We start from the raw sequence: 27,447 nt of genomic DNA on the forward strand, positions 1-27,447 counted from the left end.
TAGGTTCTATATGAAGAGTTAGTTATTATTGCAAGTCTCATGCCTGTTAAAAGATATGTTTTTAATTTGAGAAATTCTCCGTATACAAGCATTTTTTTATACAAGTCTTTACAAGTTATTATATTAACGCGCTTGAACGTTACTGCACGTTCTTCTTCCTCTTCCTCTTCTTCTTTTTTTCTTTCGTTTCTTACTTTCTCTTTCTTCTTCTTCAACCGTTACTGCACAATTTCACTGCATCGTCTTCTTCTTCTTGCTGCACATTCTTCTTCCTCTTCCTCTTCTTCTTCTTCTTCTTTTCTTTCGTTTTTTGCCTTCTCTTTCTCCTTCTTCATTTACGTGCTTTTCTCTTTGTTTTCTTTTTTCGTTATTCTTGATTTCCATTATTTTTTGATATCAAGCTCTGAAATCATTTTTGAAGAAGAAGAAGCAGCAGAATATGAGGAGGAGAAAGAGAAAGAGTTCCGAATTATGCATAAAGTGTCCTTTGGGTGTATTTTCTATAATCGTTTGGGTGTATTTTCTGTAATCGTTTGGGTGTATTTCTGAAGTTTCATTATTTTCAAAACGATTTCAAAGCTTGATTTCAGAAACCATGAAAATCGAAAAAAAAAGAAGTAAGAATACCAGTAATAAACGAGTAAAACAACTAATGAAAAGGCAAAGAGAATAACGAAGAAATATCGTTTGGGTGTATTTTCTATAATCGTTTGGGTGTATTTCTGAAGTTCTATTATTTTCAAAACGATTTCAAAGTTTGATTTCAGAAACCATGAAAATCGAAAAAAAAAGAAGCAAGAATACCAGTAATAAATGCAAGTAAAACAACTAATGAAAAGGCAAAGAGAATAACGAAGAAATATCGTTTGGGTGTATTTTCTATAATCGTTTGGGTGTATTTTCTATAATCGTTTGGGTGTATTTCTGAAGTTTCATTATCTTCAAAACGATTTCAAAGCTTGATTTCAGAAACCATGAAAATCGAAAAAAAAACGAAGCAAGAATACCAGTAATAAACGCAAATAAAACAACTAATGAAAAGGCAAAGAGAATAACGAAGAAATACATGGAGGAGGAGGAAGAAGAAGAAGAAGGAGAAGAAGAGGAAGAGGAAGAGGAAGAGGAAGATGAGTTGTTCATAATCCACGGTGAGTGAAGAAGAAGAAGAAGAAGAGGAAGAGGAAGAGGAAAAGGAAGATGAAGATGAGTTGTTCATAATTCACGGTGAGTGAAGAAGAGGAAGAGGAAGAGGAAGAGGAAGAGGAGTCGTTCATAATTCACGGTGAGTGTAGCGCTTTGGAAATTAAATAACGCATTAAAAGACTCTAATGTGTAGCAACTTGTAAAACTTGTAAGTCAAAAAGACTTGTATGTGTAGCAAGCCTCTTTTAATTTTCTATAGTGTTTATAAGAATAAAGTATCGTTTTTGTTCTCAAAGTTTCGGTAAGTTTTAAAGTTGTTCATAACATTTAAATAGTCCTATTTAAATTTTTAATATTTTAAATTTTTTTCAATGTTATCCTTCCGTTAATTATTTGTTAACAGAGTTGATGGTGGAACAAAATTAATCACATTACTTTTATTTTAAATAAATTTATTATTTTAATTTTACTCTTAACCACATTACTTTCAATAAATTTGTTTTTGATTAAGAACAAAACTAAAAAAATAAAATGAATAATTATCTATCGTAAAAAATTGAAATTATTGAAGAAAAAAATAAAATTTATTCAAAACTTAATTAAATAAAATTTATAGAGACAAAATATATAATTTATACTTTATTGTGTATGTATCATGTTTTTTTCTTTTTCAAAAATTTATCTACTAGCCATTTTACAAGTATAAGTAAAAATCTTAAGATGATTTACTATCATTTTATTTGATTTGATAATTCTTCTAAAAGTAATGTATCGTTTTTATCCCAATATTTTTATCCTATTTAAGATTTTAATGTTTCAAAATCATCTAAATTTTGCTCCAACGTTAACTTTGTTAACATATCACTAACAAGAAAACAACATTAAGATAATTTTGAAACGTTTGAGAATTAAATAGGACGATTTAAATATTAAAAACAATTTTAGAACTTACCCCAAATCTTTGAGGACAAAAAATAATATTTTACTCTATTTATAAATATAATGCAACCATGCCTTTTTAAGTTAAATTTTAGAGTAGTCGAGATAAACACTCTTAATTTTAATATCTATGGTAGAATCCAATTACTTTTTTTTTTGGGTATTTGGAACATAAAGTTAATTTTGAAGCAAGATACAGGCAACTTGCCAAAAATACAGCCTGCACTTTCATAAATGATACATATAAATGTTGATTTACATAACAAAAAAGAAAAAAAAATTATGTCAAAAAATCACACACAAATTAGAAAACAGGTGTTAAAACACTTCCTCTGATTTTCTCTCTCTCTTTTTTTTTCCGAAAAAAATAGCTCAACACAATAAAGTGGAGCATAGTACAATATAGAAGAAACAAAAGAAACTTCCTCCTCTCTTCTCACTATTGTTTCCCCCCTTTCTAATACTATATGCTGTGCTTGATAGTGACATTGGTTAGAAGAACTTATTGGTTAGAAGACACTTCCTCCTCTCTTCTTCACAAATCTCCCATCCATGGAGTGTTGATAAGTGCCAACAAATCAATCCATATATCTTTACAATGCTGTGGTCATTGGCCATAGCTACAGATTCACCTGCATTAATTACAATTTTCTATTTTAATCAAAATGTTCTTAAACAACTACTAAAATACACCAACATAGCTATAGCTTTTCAAATAACTCTTAAGACATTAGGAAATTCAATGTCCTATAGTAGTCCAAACCCGGAGATGGATCCAATCCGCTCGTGTTAAAATTTCACATGACCTTATTATGTGATCAGTGACGGATCCAGAAATCCTCAACAGTTAAATTTAATTAGTACGCAATCTAAGATAACGAATTATGGGGACAAAATATACATAATCATCCAAACACCATGTTTTCCAAATTAGTCACATAATCACATCACACCATACACAAACAATAACAAGTTCAGATACTTTGCAATGAGTAGCTTTTGAATTCTTGTCAATAGCTAAGAAGTTGAAGAGTCCAATAAATATAATCACAGAGTAAAACTGATTATTTCAAGCCGAAAACCGTATTTACCTGTACAATTCCTGAAGCAGCACAGCCACAACTAGACAGAGATTTAATTCTGCTAAGATTTATGACACCGAGGGCAACCGCAAACAGTTCCATGAATTGAAATCCTCCTACAACCAAGTTTAGACAAGAACAAGAACAAGCCCAAGAAATAAGTTACCCAAACAAATACTTGTATTAATCAATAATCAGATATACATATCAAAAGGGCAGCCCAGTGCACAAGCATCCTGCCTTAAAGCAGAATTCGGAGAAGGGCCACACACATATCAGTACAAATGTAAAATGATCCAACCCATCAAAACTCCTGTTAAGTATTTGATATTGTGATCAAAGGAAAAGCATGAAATTCACACGAGCGCGCACACACATAAAAGTTTCTTTTTTCATAGGTAAACCTGCTCAGACGAGTCTGTCGGGGGGAATATTCCATCTACAACGGCATGAAGAGAAGGATATGATTGCGCGTCGAAACAATTTACAGCAATCTCTCCCTGAAAACACAGACGTAGATAACAATGGATGTTTGTCAAGCCTAAAACATTTCAAGAAGTCTTAGCATTTCTTTATGATCAAATAAATGTGTTAGTCCCTATAAATTTGTTGAGTTTCTTTTACCAGATTGGTTCTAATAGTTTTCAAGTTTGTAATTGAAACCTCATACATAGTTTGAAACAAGTCCTTACTCACCATAAGGATATGGTTACTAAACAATGCAATCATGAAATTGAACAAATCCATGTAATATTATAATAATTTATCAAAATTTTCAACCAAGTCCTTATAACTTAGGAAAAATCAACTAATTTGAAGATTTTATAAACTATAAAGGTTCCATTATCTATTTTAGAATAATAAGAAGAGTTACCCTGGGATTGATTATGAAGATTTTTCCTTTAGGGATTCCAACCTTAAGGTAGCTGAGTTCATCAGTATCCCTATTTCCGAAACCAGCATAGAATGGATTGCAATCAGGAGGGAAAAGTGCCCTTATTTCCTGCATGCCTCAGAATTCAAATTAAATCAACAACATGCAGAAACTATTAAAGAATAATGTCTATTGTCATCATAACCGACAGCTAGAAGCCGACCTCTAAGCATGCAATTTTGAATTCATGAGGAGCTCTCCGGATAACTGAAAATAGGATGTAAAAAAGATAAGGTTTCATAGTTCATATGGCAAGAACATACATGGTAATTGAAAGTAAAAAATGAACCATAAAACAAAACTGCTTGAGAGAGAAGTGTAGACTAGTGACCTTCTCGATACAGAGCAGGAAAAAGTCCGTCCGGGGAAATGACGACCGGACCATCTGGTAATACTTTCCCATCCTGCATTATAACAATAGTAAGAAGGCAATATGTAAATTTGTTCTCTTTACTTCTTTAGGTCTTAAACATGCTTTTTAATTTATGCATCACCTGTTTAAGGTTGAATAGGAATCGTCTGGTGTGGCAGGCTTGAGAAATTGCACGAGCACTAAGAAAAAGTAGTTGGTATCCATTATCCTGCGACGTGTGATATAGACAGAACAAAAATCATAAGACTGTTGTCACAATCTAAAGGAGAGTTTTGATCATAATGCTCTCTACAAAATTAAACTAAATAATCATTGGAACCATTAAATAGAAGCCATCAAGTTGCATATATGATCAGTAAAGTGGTTATATTGCAACAAAATGTTGTCACATGCTTCACTCTCAAAAACAATTAAAACATGAAACAGAGGAACCAACCTGGATAGCAGAGAATAAATGTGCAACACCGGTTTGTGACCAATCGATTCCGACTAAAGGCATGACCTGACCTAGAACATCAGACCTGCAAGACATGAAACAAGATAAAGAAGTTTACATTGTCACACCATAATCTGAATCTTGAGTGTATTATGTATTAAATAAAAGCTTTCTTGTTCAACAAGATATCTATCTTCACCTTGTAATTGTTCCATCCACATCCGATATCACTATTCGGGTGTTCCATTTCCACAAATATATCCGAGCATCAATCTGATAATCAATGGCAGAAACATAAATTAACATACAAGAAAGAATAATAAAATAGAGATTTCAATTAAAGAAACAAACATAAAGGAGAAGGAAATTCGCATTCACAGACCTTCTGTGTCCCCAACATAGCTGTCGAATAACGAAAGGTTACCAAGTTCCTTCCTTCCTGCAGATTCAAGGATGCTAGCTGTTCAGATGTTGGGGTATCTGCCCTAACCTTGTTGGCTTTTCGATGTGGCCGATATACACTAATGGTGCGAGATTTTTGAAATTTAGGTAGCTTTTCAAAGTCCGCAACATCAAACATATCAAGGACACTATGAGAACAATCCCTTTGCTGAGCATGCAAATCATCAACCTAAAGAAGAACATCAATGCAAGACTTTCAACCAAATCAATCTATGCACATATATTTTTATGAGTAGAACCAAACAGGAGGTTTACCTTAGATGAATGTAAACCATTCTCCAAGGTACCACCCCTAGTGTTCTTTCTTTCTCGACGAGGTAGCTGGTCGAATTTCAGATTCGTAGACCACTTGAGGTCCAAAAGGTTGGCTGCAATCTCAGCACGTTCCAATAAGTCTTCTGCATCTTCATCAACTTCCCCATTGAAGGACCTTTGCCCCAACACAAGCCTAAATAGCCGGGATCCGCGAGAATTAGTCCTGTCCACAATCTTATCATTGTTTAAGGCATTCATATCAGCTACAAATGATCCATCCGGATCAAACTTGCAACTTTTTGACTTGAAATTTCTCTTCCTGCCCCATGGTAGGACAACATCAGCATCTTCGCCGGACGATGATGATTCGCTAGATCCGGAATCTTCATCCCCTTGTTGTTCACAATGTGTATCCCTCAAAAAGAAGGCTTCCCCTTTATGGTTCATGTGCATGTGGAAACCGGCTTCGGATCCATTGACACTGATGCTAACCTTCTTCTCATCAGCCTTGAGAACCCTGTGGAGTTTCCCGAAACGAACGAACCAAGGAGAGGACTTGAAGCTGCCATCTTTTTGTTGAACTACAACAATGTCCACAGCACCACCATAAGGGATGAACGGCATTGAAACAGTCGAAACTCCGCGGGTGATAAAGCTCCCTATCCTCTCCACAGCTTGCATTTCACCCACCAAAGGCAGTTACTCCAATCCTAAAATGAATTCATCCAAATTCAAACAACAAAATCATTCCAATGAGACACAAATGAATGCATCAAAATTCAAACCAACCTCAACATTACAACAATAGAAAACACAAAAAAGCCAAAAGGGTATGTCTAGTTTCCTTAAAAATTGCAACTTGATACATCAAAAACCAACCTTTAGTTGAAATCAAATATATTTCCCAAAACACAGAGATACCCAGTTCTTAAATTGGACAGAGAAACATCATTAATTATTCAAACATCAAATTCAACAACCCATGACTTAAAAGAAGGAAGCGCCAATACTATGAAAGAATATTCTATTTGAATGATTCCAATGTGCCAACCGCAACATTTTACAGGAACATGAAATGCATAATAAGAATATTCCTAATATCCCTATAGCTTTAATCAGATTCCACAAATCAATAATAATAAAAATAATGATTAAGGAAAAAAGATTGAAAAAATTACAGTGGGTGTTGGGGTCGGAGAATAGAAGGTGAAAGCGGAAAACCAAAAAACATGGCAGTTTGAGAGAGAGATGGAGTTTGATGGTGGTGGGACCCATGCAGCTACGGTAAAGAAAATATTGCGGCTTTTCCTTCCTTAACCATAGAAACCATTTAGTTTAGTTTAGTAAAAGACTTGTCATAATTCAATTCAATGGAGGGTCCAACTCCAACAACATCACATTCACATTCTCGTCTTCTGTCTTTTTTTACTTAATTTGATTTTCAATTTTTATTCCATCGGTCAACCAACTAAACTCAGCTTAGGTTGTCATTTTACTTTATTTTTGCCAAATTTGATTTTAGATTTTGTTGCTTTATTTTTTATTCATTTATTTAGATTAAAATTTAGGTAAAATAATATTTCACTTATATAATAATACGTACTTTATTGTTTGTATAAATTATTTTTATATGGACAATATATGAAAAATATATTTATTTTTTAAAATTAAATGTTATAAAAATGTACTAATCTTTTATTTTGCTTGTTTGTTGTGTTTGTAGGATATGCTCTACACTAGGGGTGTAAGTTATCGAACCGGACCGAAATTTATCGTAAAATCGAGTCGAAATTTACAACAACCGAATAAAAAATAAAAAAATCAGTTTTTTTTTTTCAAATTAAACCGATCGGTTCAGTTCGATTTTCAGTTAGTTCGGCAAAATAATGACCAAACTGAAAAAATGGCTTAGTAATGCATTGAAATAGAAATTTTAGACTTAACAAATTTGTTTGTTTTATGTTTAGTTATTGGAATGAGTTAAAATTTTGTTGAATTTAAATGTAATGTAATGTTATTTCAATTTATTGATTGTTTTAAACATCATTTTACTGGAATTAATTTTCTGTTAGTTAGAATTTAAAAACCGAAAAAATCGATCGAACTAAATTATTTTTGGTTCGATTCGGTTCGATTCGATTCTGTTGTTGCACAAATAACAAACCGATTAATTAGTACTCTATAAAAATTGAATAGATCAATTCGATTAATTTTTAGTTCAAAACCAAATCAAATCGAACCGATAACACCCTACTAAATTCTCACTCCACCATTGTCTTTTAAAAAACACTCATAAATGTAAGAATTTTTTTTGTAAGTCGTGTATTTTTTCGTACGTGACCGTATATAACATCATTAGATTCTAACTTAGTAAAAAGGGATTATTATTCTAATTAATTTAATTAGATCAATTTACTTTACAAAAACAAATTTTCAAACGCAAATTTTTGTAGAACTTAATTTTCAGCTAATTGTTATTTTGGAAGGGAAAAAATTACGTCTGAATTTCATAATAACTTGTTACATCAGAAAAAAATTATTAATCTAATAATACTTGATAGAAATACATTAAATAATAAGAAGGCTTTTAGAGTTCAAGTAGAGTCAAAGAGTATATTTTGTAAAAAAAAAAAAAAAAAAAAAAAAACAATAAGGAACGATTAGGAGGAAGATTGAATCACTAGCTGAAAAGCTTGAAAAAAAAGTTAGAAAATAAAAGTTTTTATGCCTTAAATTTAAAGAAATTGGTGGCTCTTGAACTAGTTCAAGTGGCGTGTTAACATTACTTATCAAGGATAAATATATGTTTTCTTTTTGGTGTGAAATTCATTTAAGGAAAAATGTAAATAATTTATGAAAAAGAAAACAATATAATTTTGCCTCTTACTTATCATTTATCAACCGTTAATGTAATAATGTAGTCCCCACCATGGCTTAAATATAAAATTGTAATTTACTAATGGAAGAGAATATTTCTTTCTTTGGCACTAGTTGAATAATGTCTTTTTTTTTTGGCCATGAATTACAGGAGTATGTCATTGTCACACAAAATTTGAAAAGGCTTATTGGCCCAAAATTCAGCGTCACAAGAGTATGACCTGGGCCCAATTAGAGGCCCACTCATTGGTAGACATTTTTGGTCAACAAGCTTCATGGATAACTGGGCCAAATATTTTGAAGCCCTTTTACAAATATTGGCCCTTTTACGAATTAAAAGAAAAATGGGTTTAAGTTTGACTTAAACTGGTGAGTGCACCAAGTATTGATTATGAACCCTTAAAATGTGTGTGGGTGAGTGTGTAGTGTGGGTGAGTTGTGATACCTAGGATTGGGGGTTCTCCAATCCACTTGACCAAAAAAAAAAAAAAAGTTTGACTTAACTTTCTATCCTTTTGTTGAATCCAAATTAAAAGACAATGATTATATTTATATGGTAAAAAAATGTTATTTTAATTTTAATAATACTTTTTAATAGTTATTAAAATTCTATAATCACTATAACAGTTGTAAGTATAGACATCATAGCATACACTTAACTAATTCTGTTTTATAATTATTACATCAACAAAAATAATTAATTTTTAAATTTATTATTTAAAAAATTATTTAAACACATTAATATAATAAAATAATCGTGTAAAAGTTTTTAGTTGATCGTTACATTGAAATTAAATTCATAATAATCACTTATAAACATTGTTGTCAAACTCACTCTTGTCATATAATTGTTGTACAAAAGTTTAAGAACTTTCATTATTCTGTCATGCTGACATCATCACGTCCATATATCTATTGATTTTAATGATTTCCTTCTTTTAGTTTCACAAATATAATTATGATTAAGAAATAACCCCTACTTTTCCGGGTCGTGTGTTTCTAATTTTCACATTATGTGTGGGGCTCTATAACTTGGGATTATTTCATCTTCTTTTTGACTTTTTCCCTATCTTCCTTCAACTACTAGGTTTAGAAATTAAATGAATTCAATCTTAGTTAAATTATGCATAAATATTTTTATCTTAGATTAAAATTCTGGCCTTATTTAAAAAATAGAGAGACAATAAATGTGGAATTCTAGGTCTTCTAGTTACAAAAAATTTGATATCATATTATTAAATTGTTTTATCAATAATTGTTAATTATGTCAATAATTTGTCATAGTCATTTTTATTATCTTGAATAAATGAACAAATTAGTCTCTAAAAGATCACTCATTTTTTAAATTGGTCTCCGAAAGATTTTTTAATTAAATTTGTCTTTTAAAAATTTTAAATTAGTCATGTTAGTCCTTCTGTTATTTTGTTTGTTGATGGTATCAAATTGCTAATGTGACACATTAAATGATATTTCAACACATATCTATCAGTCTTAATTAACTATTAACATAATAAATTTATGAAATTAGATCAAATCAAAACTTAATTGTGAGAAAATTTTAAGGTATTAGAATCCCTCAATTTAGAGTTGATTTTATCTAATTTTATAAATTAATCATGTTAATAATCAATTAAAACTTTTAAATGTGTGTTGGATGTCACTTAATATGTCACATTAACAAATTTTGACACCATTAACAAATAATGTGACGGAAAGACTAACATGACTAATTTAAAATATTTAAAAGCCGAATTTAATTAAAAATATCTTTTAGAGACCAATTTAAAGAACGAATAATTTTTCAATAACTAATTTGACCATTTACTCTTATTATCTTCAAATATGTTAGGCTTAGTGAGTTCCTAAAATTAATTATAAAAGACATAAGGCTAATTAACTTAATTTTAGTAAAGTTAACATATGAGAGTTATTAATAAAATTATTATTGGCATCTCATCTCTATTATATTAAAATTCAACTAATTAATCATTTGACTTGCTCTGAGCCTGTGACAAAGGTAAATTTATTGAAAGTATCGTAACCAACAATAAAATAAGACTTTATTCCCAACCCAAAACTTGGATTTGAAATACTCTATAGTTAGAAAATCAAGACATATATTTATTCTCTATCTTGGTTAATCTCACATGATTACTTTATTATGTGAAAGTTTGAAGTTAAAATTCTTACTTTGTTGAATTATAACAAACCAAACATGATTAGGAAACTTACTAGGTAGTTGTCTCTACCTCATCAACTAATATATATTTTAATTAACTATGTTTAATTTGAAATATAATGATACAGAGTGGGAGATGTTGTTAATTGACAATACAAATTTAAATTATGTAAATATTTTTTTTTGTTTTTTTACGTTATTTTTTAATTTAATAAGTCAAAGACTAATTCATTATTGATCAGAATTCTATTTAAGGGTTTGTCACTAGTTAATGGGTTGCTGTATACACAAAACAGGATTTAAACTCCGGATACTTAAATAGACTAAAATAGATTAGTGAATTAACTACTAAATCAATTCAATTTAATTTAAAATTATGTAAATATAATACACCTAACTACAAATATAATAAATCAACTTACGTCTACTTAAGTAAATGTCAGAAATTTAAAATCTATTTTATATATATAGTAATAAGTAATTTATTGACTAATAACATATTCTTAAATAAAGAAATATAATTCAAGAACCATGATTTTCTCATTGGTTCGAAATCTATATATGCACTATATGTGAAAATGACATAGTAGAATAGCTAGTGGCTAGCTATGTTCATTGCAGAAGAAAAAGAAGCAAAGTATTTATCACAATTTCAACAATTAGGGAGCACCTATGCCAAGTTGTGTTCTCCTTTCTCGCTCAATAATTAACTGATCCCATGATGTAACAAATTTAACCTGTCCAAATAATAATAGATAGATGAGCCTTTTATACAAATACTAATGACTCAATTCACGTGTGTTATTACACAATGAGCAATCACATCTTAACACTACATCAAATAAGTATGTTCATGTATTCAGTGTCAACTGAATATTTAAGAAAATAGATGTTGACACTTTAGATAGAGCAGACACTGATTCAGAAGACGATTTAGATGTTATTTCTTCTGATAGATATGATATCTCTAAAAATATTGAGTTCGATAAGATTAAAAAAAATAATGAAATTTTAAACATCCAACATAGAGAAAATAACGTACATATTATAAAAAGGAGTTTCGATCTAAACAAGTTGTCATAGTTTGGAGATGATTTATCAGATCATTTATCACGTGACTGCAATAGATTTTTGACAGAATTTTTTTGGTCAGATCAATATAATATTGATGAGAAATTTTGACTCAATACTTGTTTGTCTATGTACTTTAGTAATTCTGATTTTTATTCTCTATTGAACTTTGTTTTGACTTTATGAATTCGGACGTTCACTTGATTTTTTTGTTATCGTTTATGCTTGAATATAAACTCAAAATGCGCTGATAGTATAAGAGAAAACCTGATTTGTAAATTTATTTTTTGTTATTGATTTATAAATATTTTGTTTAATTAATGAATTATTTTTTATGTAACACAAAATTAAAATTTTATTTAATGCACTAAGTTGCAGAATTTGAAATATGTTTTTCAGTAAAAAAAAAAAACAGCAAAGACTAGAATAGTTTAAACAAGACAATGTTTAAACAAAAAAAATTCAAGTTAAAAATAATATTACAGTGGTTAGTAGAAAATTGCTGTAAATCAAGTATCTAAATATTCACTAACTTGACATTTTGCAGGGATTATAATAAAATTGCTGCAAAATAAAATCATTTGATAGTCTCTTCAAAATCCACCACAAAAATTACTGTAAAACGAGTACATTTTACGGCAATTACAAAAAAATCATTACAAAATAAAATTATTTGGTAGCTTTCTCTAAATTTGTCACAAAAAATACTGACATATTCTAAATCCTCAAATTTAAGGAGTAAGATTATATAAACAACACTCTCTTCTATTGATTTTAAACAAGAGAGGATATACACACTAATTGAAATGATTCAATACTTTAATTTATTGAGCTTAATCATTTATTTCTTTTAAGTTTTAAGTTAAATTTTAGGTACACGTTTTACGAATTAAGGGAGTTTTAAGAGAGTTTTATTCCATAGTAAGATGACTTAATTTGAGTCAAATTAGTTCGAATTTAGTTAATTTATTTAAGATAGACTAGCTACTATTTTAGATTAAAATAAATAAAATAATTTAGCATTAAGTAAAGCCACATTATATTATGTGATATAATCACAATCCCACTAAGGCACTGGCTATAGTCAGAGGCGGAGCCAGGTATAAGGAAAGGGGGCAACAGTTCTCCCTAATTTTAATTTTTTACATGTAAATTATATTTAAATTTCAGTTTAGTCCCTCTTTAAAATTTTATTTTAATCTTATTTTATTGTGTAAATATTTTTTGCCCCTTTAATATTTTATCTAATTCTGCCCCTGACTATAGTGGATGCTTATAAATATTTCTTTTGAAGACAAATAAAGTCAAGAGTTTTTCTTATTTAATTAACCAATCATATATGTCCAAGCATAGAAGAAATTAACCGTAATGAAATTTTCTTCTAGATTTCTCAACATGAAACCCCACCTTTTCAAAACTTGAAACATAAATTAGTTCAAAAATATTTAATAATAAAAAAATTAATAAAAAATAATCAAAATTTATTTTATTTAATATTTATTAATTATAATAATAAATAAATATTAAATAAAATAAATTCTGATATATTTTTTAATATTATCAAAATTAGTTAATGTGAAAGTTTGAAAGAATTGAAGAGAAATTAATAAAATATGTTGCTCACTCCGAGGCTCTGTTGTTGGCTTGCTGTCTCTCCTAAGATTGGTCATGACTCATGACTATATCAAACAAATTAAAGAATTCAATACAATATATTTAATTAAATAATTAATTAAAGAAAATGGATAAAGAAAAAGAGGAGAAAAAGTTTCCACACTCATCCAAATGCTAGTGTGTGAAAGCATTTGTCTCATTCTACATTCTTTTTCTTACTATCTTATCTTGAAAAGGAGAAAAACCTAAGAAATGAAACATTTAGAATATTATTATTATTATTATTATTATTATTATTATTATTATTCATTTTTATGGCATGTGTATGTCCAACCAAATAATGCCTCCATGATAAAGATGTTGACCTTATAACCATGCTTACAAAATTCTTTCAATTTTATGCTTGTTGCATGTATAATATGCATGGACCACCACCTTGTTACACGTGTGTGTGGGTTCTACACTAATCCATATTCAATCATGTAATTTATTTTTTAGTTGTATTTACTTTTAATTTATTCCGTCTTCTTATTATTAGATTAAATATTTTATACGACCTTATTTGGTCGGCTAAAAATTTAAATATGACTCTAAATTTAGCGTAATATCTCAAAATATTGTTTGTAGATAAAATACAAAATATAAATTTTAAATTTTTTTGCAATCTGCGACACAAAAATTAATAGATATTTTTTTAATATAAAGACAAATATAATTTTTTAAGGAGTATATATATATATATATTTATACATATATTCTTTTATATTTTTTTAAAATATTAGTGGAATTATTTATCTTCATAATTTATAATATAAATTTATTTTTGTCTAAATAATGTAAGATTCAGACTCTTTTAGATGAAGATTCTGATTTGTTTACTGGGACGATAAATTGTTTGACGTTCTCTCCTGAACAATGATAAAGAATACTTACATGAGATTTTGATACTAAAGTTAGCACAAATTTAAAACAGATTTAAATGAATTTAGAATTGAAAAATATTTAAATTTGATAAGGTATTTATAGAAGTAGATAATGACTATCAATAATGATGACTTAACCATTACTTCTGATGAATCTCTCTACTTATAGTAATTGATAATTTTTTTCTTAATATTTAAAAAGTTATCTCACATTGAGATAATAATTGAGTTACGGACAATATCTGAAACAGTAAATAACAAGGTCTTACTTGTTATGTAAGTCGAGTTGAGCATGAATTATAACATTCGGCCCCAAGTAGATTGAGTAGGTTAATCTATATAATTTTTTGGACTAACTTAGTTAGGTCTAGTATAGAGGGAGAGCCTTATATATCACAAGAGGACAATAGCATTCTCCAACCATCAAATATTTTTTATAAATTATGCATAAATTTTAATTTAACCTCCTTAAAATTTTTATTTTATTCTTTATTAACGGTAAAACTTTTTTTTTACTCTTCTCTCAGTTAATCTAATTTCGTCGGCTTCTATAGCTTCTTTGCGAAATTGAATTAGTTTTATTTAAATCATGTAATTTTATTTTTGGGCATAGAATGAAACCATAGTACCACAATATTCTATTTTTTGTTAATCTTGATTTAATTAATGAATATATATATATATATATTATTGTATTTCAGATAAAAATTTAATAATTTTTTTATTATTTTGTGTGAATAAATTTAATAAAATAAATTTTTAATACAAAAATTTAGTAAAATTTTTATTTTAAAATAGAGACAAATATAATTTTATAATGTGGATATATATATAATTGCATATTTTCTAGCACAACTTACTGAATGAATCCGTCTTCAACTCTATAACATATATACCATTATAAATTATTCCCAAACCTCATCTTAGTGTACGTATTATTATACTCAAATTAATCTCATTTCAAAGTTAAATCTTATATTTATTGCATCGGAGTTATTTTTATATCCAATCTAATAATAATAAAAAAACATTAATGGGTCTAATGTACAATATATAATTATTCATGTAATATAGGTATTTTAATTTGCTACCTTTTTCAGGTTAGGGTAGTGGATGTATGGCTGAGGACTTGGCTTGCACAAACATAGATAAGTACAGTGTGAGTTGGGGCTCACTCACATGACCTATTTGCCCTAAACGACATGGATATTTAATTATTATTTCTGTATCTTTGATGTTATTAGTATAATTCATTATTATTATTATTAATTAATTAATGGTTATGTATGAAAGTGACCTAAATCAATAATCACTAATAATACACTATTATTCAATCCCAAAAGATGGATGCCTATTACCCTATTCCCTTATCATCTTCTCCAACATTTTGATCTCAAATCATTTTCAATTATATAAATGCATGTGTTATGGACTCAAATTTATAAATTTGTTTTAATTACAAATGTATATATACGTTCTATATATCATGCAAGTGCAAAATCAAGTGACTAACTAATTAGTAGGCCTTTAATAATATATAACTACTTCACACTTGATTTGACATAATTTGTGGAAAAATTCATGGTATTTTGTGGATTTACGTAAAGGTTTTTATAGGTTCTTAGGACCTATTTGTTCTATGAACATCAAACACGTTGAGGTGCACGTGGGGGAGCCCAATAATACACTTGGAACATAGCCAACAAGCAACTATACAAGGCAAATCTTATTCAAAGATTCCTTTTTGAAATTTGGGTTTTAATTACAATTTTATTTTCTTTATTATTATATATTGTTATTATGAAAAATATTCTATACATATAAAAAATTAATCATCATATATTTATATATAAATATTTATATTATTTAATTTATTTTTAATATATATTTTATATAAATAATTAATTTTGTGACTAATTTTTAATATATTTGTAGCATGCTTAGCTTGTTTAATTGTCAAATCTCTATTGTACGTACGTGCAAATTTCTCTTTCTGGGGACCTTCTTCTCAAATCATCACTGAAAAAATATATTATTTATTATAAAATAAAAAATAAATTTGAAATATTTTCTAAAGTGAAAATTGGCCATGCCAATCCCATCTTCTTTTGGTGGCCAAATTTGGATCTTTGTGACCCCATTTCCAAAACCAGCACCGGATTTGCTGTGTGAATTGACAATAACCCAATAGATTAAATTACCAACACCTTTTTTCCTTACACACACGAGTGTTAAACATATCAACATCTCATGATCAATCATCTAATTAATCCCCTGTCTTGAGTATTATATAATCAAAATAATTGTTTTATATATTATACTGAAATACTAAACCAACATTGTATTCATATTTTATTATTTAATCATAATGAATAATACACAGAATAGATCTCTTATTACCCACCATACCTTTATGTCATGGAAAATAATCCAACTTCTTTAAAATTATTTAGTCATTTAAAAAAATGAATTAATTTATACCATTAATTACTCTTAAATTAAGATAATAAAATTTACAAATAATAAATATTATATATTTTAAAGTGATTAAAACATTACTTTATTATTTTACTAAGCTAACATAATCACTTAAATTTATTTTTTCAAAAATGTCATCAGATTCACATTTCTAGTGAATATAATCAAAGTGATGATAAAATATTATTGATAATGTATATGAACTCTTTTTATTAAAAATTTATTATTTACGTGGCTCAAATATGCAATATGTAAATAAATTTTATTAAAACATTTAAAATTGTACTCACTTTTTAAATTAGTCTCTAAAATTTTAATTTATTAAAATTAATCTCTAAATTTAGTATTCATGATTTACATTAATCTTTTGATTATTTTTTGTTAACGACATACAGATGTGATGTGATATCAGTACCACATATCAAAACATTATTTGATTACATATAATAGAATGACAAATGACGTATTAATTAGTAAATGAAAATAATGTCATTTTAAATAAAAATTTACTAATTTATCTTGAAAAGAACTAATTTGTCAAATTTATTTAGGACTTGAATATGTGTTTTTCCAGAAATTTGATAAAGGCCCAAATTAAAATATTTATTCATAATTAAAAAAAATTCTTTTTCCTTTTTCTGATGTAAAATTTAGTAATAGTTTGACCTGTGCACTGAGATTGGTCTAATTTTTATACAAGAAACTAAACAAACTATGAGTGTATCATATACACAAACAAGGATATACATGTATTTTTGTTAACAAGAAACTAAGAAGATATTATGCAAATACACATCCACATGATGATACATTCATTGAAATAATAATGTCACAATAATTTTACTATATATAATATAAGCTAGGACCCGGTCAGAGTTTACACTTTACATACAATAAAAAAAAAATGTTTCCAAAATGACCAACTTTTCTCTTTTGACAAATACTATCTACTAAATCCCTCTCTCTTTCTCTTTCTCTTTCTCTTTCTTTCCCTGCCTTTCAACTCCCTTTATCCCTTTCTAATCTAAACCTTCTATTTTTCCTCTTCTCATTCAAAGGAAGAAAAAAAGGTTCCAAAAAATTCTCCTTCTGGTCACCAAAAAGAGAGAAAGAAAAGGGAAAAAAAAAATTTTTTTAGACCTAACAATTCCATAAACATTACACCAAATCTAATTAATTAGCTTCTTCTAAATGGCATCTTTTCAACAAGAAAGGAATAGAGTTGAAGAAGAAGAAGAAGAAGTAGCATCATCAAAGTTAGTATCAAATTCAAATCAAAGTTGTTCTTCTCCACCTTCAAATAATACTTCATCATCTTCATCACCATCTCATGAATTCTCCTTCACAATCTCTCTCAACTCTCATCACCATCATCATCATCATCATCATCATAGTTCCTTCACCAACACCAACAACAACATATTCAATAGTACTAACAACAATAACAACAATATTGATTTATCTCCTGCTGATGAAATCTTCTTCCATGGTCACTTGCTCCCTCTTCATCTCCTCTCACACCTTCCTCAATCACCTCGTTCTTCATCAAACTCCATGGACAGTTTCACTCTCCCCATAAGAGAGCTTCTAGAAGATGAAAACGTTAACCCCATCAAAGAAAATGGCACCAGCAACAACATCATCTGCAACAACAACAACAAAGAAGAAGGTGGTGACAACAAGAAGAATAGTAAAGGTAACAAGCTATTCAAACCTTCTTTCTCTTTGTTTGGATTGAAAAAAGGGCTAAAAGGGTCATCAAAAGTTAGAGAAAAAGAGGAAAAGGAGAATCACAAGAAGAAAAGATTGAATTTTGATGTGATCCATGATGCAATGAAGAAGTACTTGAGAATGGTTCAACAACCATTAGTACTATTTAGAAGGAGAAGTAATAGTATTAGTAGAGACAAGTATAGGATCAATGGAAAGAGTTCTTATTCTTATTCTTCAGGGAATGTTACACCAAATAGTAACAAAGATTTGTTCAGAGGTTATTGGAATCAATACTCAGCACCAGCTTCAATGAGAACATCACCAACAAATAGTGGCCTTCTTGTTCCAACACCAACAACTCTTCATTCTTCTCATGGTGCCAGAGATAGCACCATGGAAGAGTTACAAGCTGCAATTCAAGCTGCAATTGCTCATTGTAAGAACTCAATTGCAAAAGAAGAGAAGAAACTCAAATGTTCAGATATTCGATCTGGTCTGATCTAGCCTGACCTGTTGGTACGAGTAAAAATTTACGAAAAAAAATAAAATAATTTTAAATGAAAATATTTTTTCATTCTCAAAGTTCAAGAGGAGGCTCAAATATAATACACTCGTATAGGATAAGATTTTTTTTCCCCATTATGTTTGGTTTCCTAGTATGTGTCTTATGTGACTGATTCTATGTGGTATTTGAGTCATTTTGTACATAATGTACAATCATTTGAGTTCCAAAAGAAACCATAGCTAGAAATAATATCTGAAAAGATTAATAACTTTTGCCATGTACTAGTGCAATTATTTGTACATTATCTCATAATTTTTAATACCTAATATTATATACAATAAATTGTACTAACCTTATTTCATTCATATCTCACACTACTCATCGTTCTTGTATTTTATAAAATATAACTAATTATTTTAGAAAGATCATTATATATAAAAAACAAATAAATAAAATCTATATATATCACTTAACCTCAAGAGAGAGAAGGAAAATTTAAGCTCTTTTATCTGCATCTTGCTGTTTTGTTATCATGTGAATGAAAGACGGAAAATTGTTTAGCAATATAGTGTTTTTGGGTTGGGTTGATAAGAGAGACATACTAAAAGAACATGTTAGTTTGAAATTCTGTTTCAAATATACTTAAATTTTTATCAAGTAAATTATTAAAAATATTCTCCAAACGTTTAAAATGACAAATAACTATGTTTAAGTTATAACTATGATGGTGATATAATATTGATCTTTACTTTTTTTACCTTAACAATTTTCTTTAATAGAAATGAGCTCAATTCACATCTGATAATTTTTGTCAAGTTTTTAAAAATTTTAATAATATTTTTATTCATTTTTATGTTTTAAATTATTTTTTAGTATCTAAATCTTTATATTGCAATTTTTAAGGTTTACTCTTTTTTTACATAGGGAAGTTTGAGATGAACAAACACATAGATAGTAGGCAGTGATATGTCAGAGCATTTCTCATCTCTCAAAGCCAGAATCCAATGTTATCTCTGATTTTTTTTTTTTTACAATATTTTTCAGTTCAGTAGATTAAAAATTAATTTATCTTAAATCGAAATGTTATTTAAAAATTTGTCGTTAGTTAATAAATTATTATATATATAAAATAGAATTATTTAAATAGATTAATACACTAACCACTAGACTAATACAACTTGATTGTTACGCTTGACATTTTGTTCAAAAAGATCAATAATAAAGACCCTTTTAAGAGTTTGTGATGATGCGGCTATTATATTATATCAAATCATATCATATCATATGGTACCCTTCAAAATCATATATAACACGAGTCCAATTGAGTCATATTTGGACCATATATGCATAAGCTAGATTCCTTGCCAAGCAATCGTTTCTACCATGTCACAATCATGCATGTCAAGGAACATTGTATCCAACTCTCACACTAGTTCTTAGACACTAGTACACTTCTCTTAAACTAAAAAATTAGAAGAAAAAAAAAATAACCTATGATTTTTAAACGATGTAATACCTTAATATCGCTTTATGTTCAACACTGAATAATACTATATTGAAATTAAATAAATCAAAGTAATTGAAGCTAAAGAATGTTATTTCCAAGTGATATGGGACTATAATACAATAGCTAATAATGAGCTGGTACAAAGCAGAACTTTTCAATGATTACAAGTTCCAAGAATTTCTCATATAATTAGGCTTTGCATCTTCTAACTGTCGGTGGCATATGTATATGTCCATAAAGGTTGCGAGCAAATGCTTCTTGACAAATGACACATTCAGAATTAGAACAGAGTAATGTTGTATGTATATTTTTTTTTATATTGTATATTATTTTTATGTATTTTTTATTTTTGGCATTGAAAATGATCGATAAAAAATGAGAGAAGATAAAATATTTGATTTTTTTATATAAAAAAATATAAAAGAGTGATTTAAATATCATTCCTCGTTAGAATATGATCATTATTACTCTATCCATCCAATCAATTTACCATTTCACAATTATTATTATTAGACAGAGAGTGAATCTAAGGAAAGACATTCTTCGATGTCCTGCTTTTTGGCAGGGGAAGTGACCACTGAACTATTGGAGGAATAGCGAGTCCAAAACCATGTCTCATAGCTATATACAGAGAATAACTCTTAGCCTCTTATAATTCTCATGTATTAATAAAGAAAGAAGAATATTAGGGACAGCGGTGTGAGATTTCATCCAATAGCTCACTTTTCTTTGCTGGTTACATGTTGATTAGAATTTGATAAAATTGCTAGCTTTCTAAACTTTTCCATAAAAAAATTCTAATTTATTTTACAAAATAAATGGTATTTTTCGTTCACATTATTTATTTATTTTTTCATTTTCATTTCTTCTCTTATTTTTTTAGATTTAACGAATGAAATCACTTAATAAAAATTCATCCTTAAACATTTTTACTAACATTTGTCCTTTTATTCTTTTCGGGTAAACTAATGTAGCCTATGCTGACAAGAACATTAAACAAAGATACGTGTTGTCGTGTGGATTTCTTATCCCTTACGTATATAAAGTTTTTTTCGAGTCTTGAAATCTAAGTTGCTTTTGAAGAAAAAAAGAGTATTGAATTTAAAAGAAGAAAAATATTAATGTATTTATTGACTACTTTTTCGACGAGTTAGACTAACCTAGCACTAAATCATATAATTCTCTAAAACTACGTCTTTTAAGAGCTTTCATAACAATGTACTTAAGATATTTAGTATATAGAATACTATCTTCTTAATTGAAATATATTTATTTTCATAGATTATTAGCAATCTAAAATTTTGTTGTATACTATATGGTTGAAAATACAGGTGCAATCAACTTCACATGAAATTGATAACTAATAACCATTAGATAAAAATTTAGTCAAATCAATTAAATCATTTAACGACTTTCAACTATCAACTTCATGTGAAATTGATTGGACCTGGGTTTTCACCATACATACATACATACATACATATATATATATATATATATATATCACTTTAATTTTGATGCACTGTAATTTTACTCATGCATCCAATTATGTAATGTCACATTAGTATAAATACCTTTTTTCATTGACCGCATGAACGGTCATTAAAAAACAGATGTGATTGCAAGTTACACTCAGTGCATCAAAATTAAACTCTATGTTTAAACGCTAGCTTAACCCAGTTTGAACTTTGAACCCAGTCAATATTAAAATAATAATAAAAAAAAAATTCATTGAAACATTCATGAAAATATTGAGCCACGCTCGAGTTAGCTCCATAATAATAATAATAAAAGAAAAGAAGAAATACAAGGAAAAGTGCTTTCAACAGTGGATTTGATGGGGTTTGAAAAAGGTGTGTTGAGTACAAATATGACAATTCAACACAATAATAGTAAGTAGTAACATCATCAAAACTGAAGTTTATAACACAACATATCACTTGAACTTGCGGCAACCTGGTAGACATGATTTCAGGTCTGTTGTTCCTGCTGCTCATGCATCTTAACACATGAAAACAACAAAACTGGGAGGGAAGTAACATGTACCTTTCTTTTTCTTGGAGATGGAGGAGGAAAGTATCTAATAAAGTATATTACAAATGGCCTATATTGTTTGTATGGTAAAGGAAAAGGGAGTGATAAAAAAAATCAAATGCTACAAGAATGAATCATTCAAAAGGCTTAAACACAGGTCTATCCTACAGCAGAATTGATCTATGAATTCTAATTGATTGAACTCCCTATATATCATATCACATTACAATAACGAAGCTCACTTTCCTTTGAAGGTCTATTTAGTGTTTCCAAAGACTCCATATACAAATGAATGGACCCAGGATAAAAGAAATTATATTGGAAAGAATGAATTACCTCGGACGTCCTATCGTGCACTGCAGCTTTTACGTACAACCTTTTCACAACACTTGGGTGGTTGCTATTCAACACTTCCAGGTCAGAAAACTTCAAAACAAAATGGTATTGGTTTTGGTATGGATATTCAAGTTAAATTCCAATTTAGATCCAAATTACGCGAAGCCCATGTGATGATAGGGAGTCACAGTTGCCTGGAAGTTCGAACTTCTAGTTATATCAACAATCTTTATAACTCTCAAAAGGCAAATATACATGAGAGTTTAATCATCATCACTTCCACTGCTATGTCTACCTGAAATGGAAGTTCCAAGGGAGTTGATTAGATTATGGACATGTAAAGCTGCACAAAAAAGGTTAGAGATGAACTACTCGACAAAAGACCTGATGCTTTTTTCCCTTCCATGGCTTCTTTCTTATCTTGACAACTTGTACAGAGGAAAGGTCCATCCCATGGACGCAGTTTACGAGGGTTGGGCGCACCCTCAAATATTGAAACACCCTCCCCTGGTTTTATCTCTACTTGACACACTGCACACATAAACAACTTGAACATGTTGCAGAGAGGATATTTTGTATCTAACCTGCATTTAAGATAAATCATTTCCCATGTCATGAGAGAAAACGAGAAAATGGCTAGTTGCTAAGTTGAAAAATGGTTATATAAAACCAAACCTCTCTGAAAGCATAGCAGATCCTTCTTCGTACAATTCCTCTACCACGTCTGGCTCCAAGTAGTCTTTCTCGTTATAAGAAGATGACTCAGATGACTTTTTACGAAACATGGACTTCATTATTCCTTTCTTCTTTCGATGTGGTGCAGGAGCAGGTGGCTTCTCATGCGGTAATATATCAACAACGATGCAGGTTGTATCATCTCTAAGTCCTTTTGCTTCTACAGCTTCCTGAAGATAGAAAGAAACAAGTGAATAAAGTTTAATACGTAATGATTCATACTGCCGGAATCACATGAAACTCACTATGATACAACAGATGAACATAATATTTATATAAGATTCAAAAGACTCACTTTAACAATATGTGATGCTGCTGTCTCCGCTGACATGCCACGACAAGAATCTAAGACTGCTTCTGCAGATAGAGAATCCCAGACCCCATCACTGCAGATAACTAGCCTGCCTCCAGCGGTGGACAACTGAATAAACAGATAAAGGAGGGAAGAAAGGCAGGAACTATCTTACATAGGGATTTCATTGAAAACAAATGACAAATTCACATAAAATATAGGTAAATCAAATCATTAGCTCCAGTGAAATTTCTAAACCATCGCATTAGTGGAACACTTGCTTTATACTTTTTTGTTGGACATTGGGGGGAGAGGCGATTTCTCAATTGAAACAAGATACATATAAAATTTTGCTTAGAAGACAACAGGTTAGAGTAGTGACAAACCTTCACTTGCTTTACATACGGCACTGGGACAATAAATTCGCCAATATCCATATCACCAATTGACCGTGAAAGACACAAGCCACCAGGCCAACATCTTAACGGCCCAACCTACAAACAGCCAATAATCCAGTAAAGTGCACATGGTCTATATGTTAGGGGGTAAAGTGAAAGTAACCCTATATTTTAATGACACGATAATGTAGTCTGAATGGCCAGGCATTGTGTACAAAAGATAAAAAGTATCACTACAGGCATCAGTTTAAATGAAGAAGCAGTTCTCTTTTCTTTTTCTCTGGTGGTGGTTGAAGCTTGTTAGTTGTTACGAAGTCGGTAAAACCTAGGCTGAAAAGGGATCACAATTGAAAGTAGGATTACCTCTGTGCCTCCCCCGGTGTTTAGCCGACCAACCTCACCCCCGCTAGAGGTGATTCGCACCCTCCTGATGAAAGTAAAAGAAAGGTCAGTTTGTGCTATACTGGAATAATTTATAATAACTGTTCAAGGAAAACAATTCCATCAACAACTTACTCCTCTTCATTTGTTTCTAGCCTATGATCTGCTGACAAATAATAAAGCCCACCTTCACCAGATTCAAGCACGCAACGTGAATCACCAACTGATGCAACAGTTACAACCCATCCTTCTATAATCACAAACGTTACAGTGGTTCCAGATTTTTGTCCTGCGATGCAAATAATAGTAATAAATAATAAATAATAAAAAGGATTTAGCTAAAAAGTGTCCTAACAGCATTGGTTAACAGGATAAACACTTGCATACCCATTTTTAAAAAAAGACTTACATACATGATGAAGAAAAGAGTTAAATAAGTAAACAGTTAGGCTTCTTTGTTTTTGGTATAGAACTTTTAAGTACATGAACATTCACATCAAGATACTAAAAAAAAGGAATTAAGGCAGAAAATTGACGAGAAAAATTAGAAATATGTACAAATAATTTTGGAGATATCAAATATTCACCAACTAAGCAAATAATAAATAAATTAACAGAGAACAGAGCAAACAATACAAGGAATGAACTAAGCATACCTTTGTCCTGAAAATCTTTGTCAGTTTTTACAAAGCCTGCAACCAATGCCCTAGGCAATGCTGCTACCCACTCATCTCTGTTAAGATCAGGAGGAACCGCACTTAAAACATTATTTAGAAGATTCTCCTTAGAATAAATAGCAGCAGCAGTTCCATTGTGTCCATCAAATAGCTGTAGAAATTGCAAAGCAGAATCTGTAACTACTAACTAGGGGGCAAAAAAGGCAGAAACTAGGAAAAGAACAACTAAACAAAACAGATTGAATAAGAACACGAACCACAACAAGAAAACTACAGCTATGGCAAAAAGAAAAAAAGAACTGCTGATATCAACTGAATGATAAAGTTACTAATCCAAGTTGATGGAGATGTCAAATTCAACTTGCTAAAAACTCTTTCCACAGTCTAAGTCGGCTACAAACTAAAGTCAAGCACATCAAACACAAGAGAAACGGATTGTATAATTCTTCATAAATCTATGAAAACTTGCGAACCCACATGCTGAAATCAATCTTCTCCAAGTATAGCTTTCACCCAACAACATTAATCATTAGAATCTGCCATCCTTGCAATGAGACAATCAATGCAACAAGAAGATAACTAATCCCTTCTTTCTCCCACTGATTATATGACATGCCATGTAATAATAAGTTATCATGCAAGTAAATTACATCACTTTAAAATCTGTTGACAAGTTAAATGGAAGTACCCGAGGGCTTAGGACAAGCTACTTCTAAAAGATTAAAAGCAGAAGTAACTCTCTATTCCATTTAGCTTATCCAAATGGGCTACACAATTTTCAGAAGTACTCGCATATCCCAAATGAACTTTTCCCCAAAATGGAGGAGAGTATCTTTGGATGAATTTCATGAGTAGTTTTACTCATACAGCTCTACCATGAATATTTTCATCCCATTTTTACCCCTTTACCGAGCATAAATGTAACCGAGGGTTCGATTGTGTCAACTTCTAAAAGAAATACCATTTTATACAATATAAACTGCAGAAACAAATCCATTTCTCTATTCAAATTATATATAATCTAAAAAGCTAACCCAACCAACTACACACAAAAAATAAAAATCCAAAAACACAACAAAAACAAAAAAAATCAATAAAAACAAAAATCAAAACTAAAGCACATACAAATAAATGCAGCACCATGAATCTGGAGAAAGAGCAGAAACACTACATACCCCAAAAACAGAAAATGTGGAGACCCCATCCCCCACCACCCTCTGGCATTCAGTTTTGATGAGGGTGAAATCCTCCCCTTTCTTGCTCTGCCCTGCTTGGCCTGAAACAATCTCTGGCTTCTCGATCTTCTCGCTCGCCAATTCGCGCTTCAACAACACCGATAGGGGAACCGTTTGGTGGTGTTCGCCCTTCGTACCACCAGACATTGTATTCTTCTTCTTCTTCTCTTGTGTTTCACTTTCTTCACAAACCCCTCACAAAATTCAACAAATCCCTAAAATACTAATTCCACTTTAATCCTCTATCGCTTGCTTCCGCAGTCGAATCCTGAAATTGAAAGCACAAAACAATCAACACATTAACTAATTAATTAATCAATTATCTTAAAAGAAAAAAAAAAGTTAATACTATTGCCCCAGTTTCTGCAATGCTAACGCATATTTTTCATCGAAAAGCGGAATTATCAATCAATTATCAATCATGTAAATCAAAAACCGAAAGAAAAAAAAAGTAATTGACGAGAAAGTAAACAATACCGGTTTAGCGGAAGGGGAAAGCATTGAATGTTGTTGATCGATTTGACGGAAAAAACCGAAAATAAAAATATTATTATTATTATGGTGGTGGTGATTGCGAGAAATTAGCGAGATCGGAAGTGACACAGGATTGGGAAAATGTTGAGAGAGAAAGAGAAAGAAGCATAGAAGTGAATGAAAGGAAATGGAAATGGAAATGGAAACGGAGAGAGAGAGAGAGAGAGAGAGAGAGAGAGAGAGAGAGAAGAAAGTTTGTTACGTGAAGAATGAAGAATTGAAGATGGTTATTGTTATTGAGGCGCGCGAAAATGGAAAAAAATGGAGAATGAATTTGTGTGATCGAAAAACGCGGATCTTTCTTCGTTTCTTTCTTTACTTTCTTTCTTCCCAG

The 27,447-nt window shown here is 29.9% G+C and overlaps 3 protein-coding genes across 4 annotated transcripts; 1 reads left to right on the top strand and 2 right to left on the bottom strand.

The window, feature by feature from the left end:
- Positions 1–2,278: 2,278 nt before the first annotated feature.
- Positions 2,279–6,925, bottom strand: LOC130932526 (phosphatidate phosphatase PAH2-like). 2 transcript variants are annotated; one of them, XM_057861855.1, is made up of 12 exons: positions 6,803–6,925; positions 5,625–6,334; positions 5,290–5,538; positions 5,107–5,180; positions 4,908–4,992; positions 4,593–4,679; positions 4,430–4,502; positions 4,262–4,305; positions 4,039–4,167; positions 3,569–3,664; positions 3,174–3,280; positions 2,279–2,714 (listed from the first exon to the last, which is right to left on the bottom strand). In XM_057861855.1, exons 2-11 carry the CDS (start codon positions 6,303–6,305, stop codon positions 3,233–3,235), a joined length of 1,566 nt encoding a protein of 521 aa, XP_057717838.1. In that variant the 5' UTR covers positions 6,306–6,334; positions 6,803–6,925; the 3' UTR covers positions 2,279–2,714; positions 3,174–3,232. The 2 variants fall into 2 exon arrangements, with proteins under 2 accessions (XP_057717838.1, XP_057717839.1); XM_057861856.1 differs by lacking the exon at positions 6,803–6,925 and adding an exon at positions 6,504–6,611.
- Positions 6,926–17,656: 10,731 nt separating this feature from the next.
- Positions 17,657–19,067, top strand: LOC130935298 (BRI1 kinase inhibitor 1-like). Its single transcript, XM_057864990.1, has one exon. The coding sequence runs from the start codon at positions 17,958–17,960 to the stop codon at positions 18,981–18,983; it is 1,026 nt and encodes a 341-aa protein (XP_057720973.1). The 5' UTR covers positions 17,657–17,957; the 3' UTR covers positions 18,984–19,067.
- Positions 19,068–22,296: 3,229 nt separating this feature from the next.
- LOC130935297 (probable protein phosphatase 2C 12) lies at positions 22,297–27,447 on the bottom strand. Its single transcript, XM_057864989.1, has 10 exons — positions 27,057–27,447; positions 26,520–26,847; positions 25,324–25,495; positions 24,803–24,956; positions 24,650–24,713; positions 24,275–24,382; positions 23,892–24,017; positions 23,537–23,766; positions 23,246–23,445; positions 22,297–23,156 (listed from the first exon to the last, which is right to left on the bottom strand). The coding sequence occupies exons 2-10, from the start codon at positions 26,724–26,726 to the stop codon at positions 23,125–23,127; spliced, it is 1,293 nt and encodes a 430-aa protein (XP_057720972.1). The 5' UTR covers positions 26,727–26,847; positions 27,057–27,447; the 3' UTR covers positions 22,297–23,124.

This window comes from Arachis stenosperma, chromosome 6, assembly GCF_014773155.1.
Source record: "Arachis stenosperma cultivar V10309 chromosome 6, arast.V10309.gnm1.PFL2, whole genome shotgun sequence".
Lineage (NCBI taxonomy): Eukaryota > Viridiplantae > Streptophyta > Magnoliopsida > Fabales > Fabaceae > Arachis > Arachis stenosperma.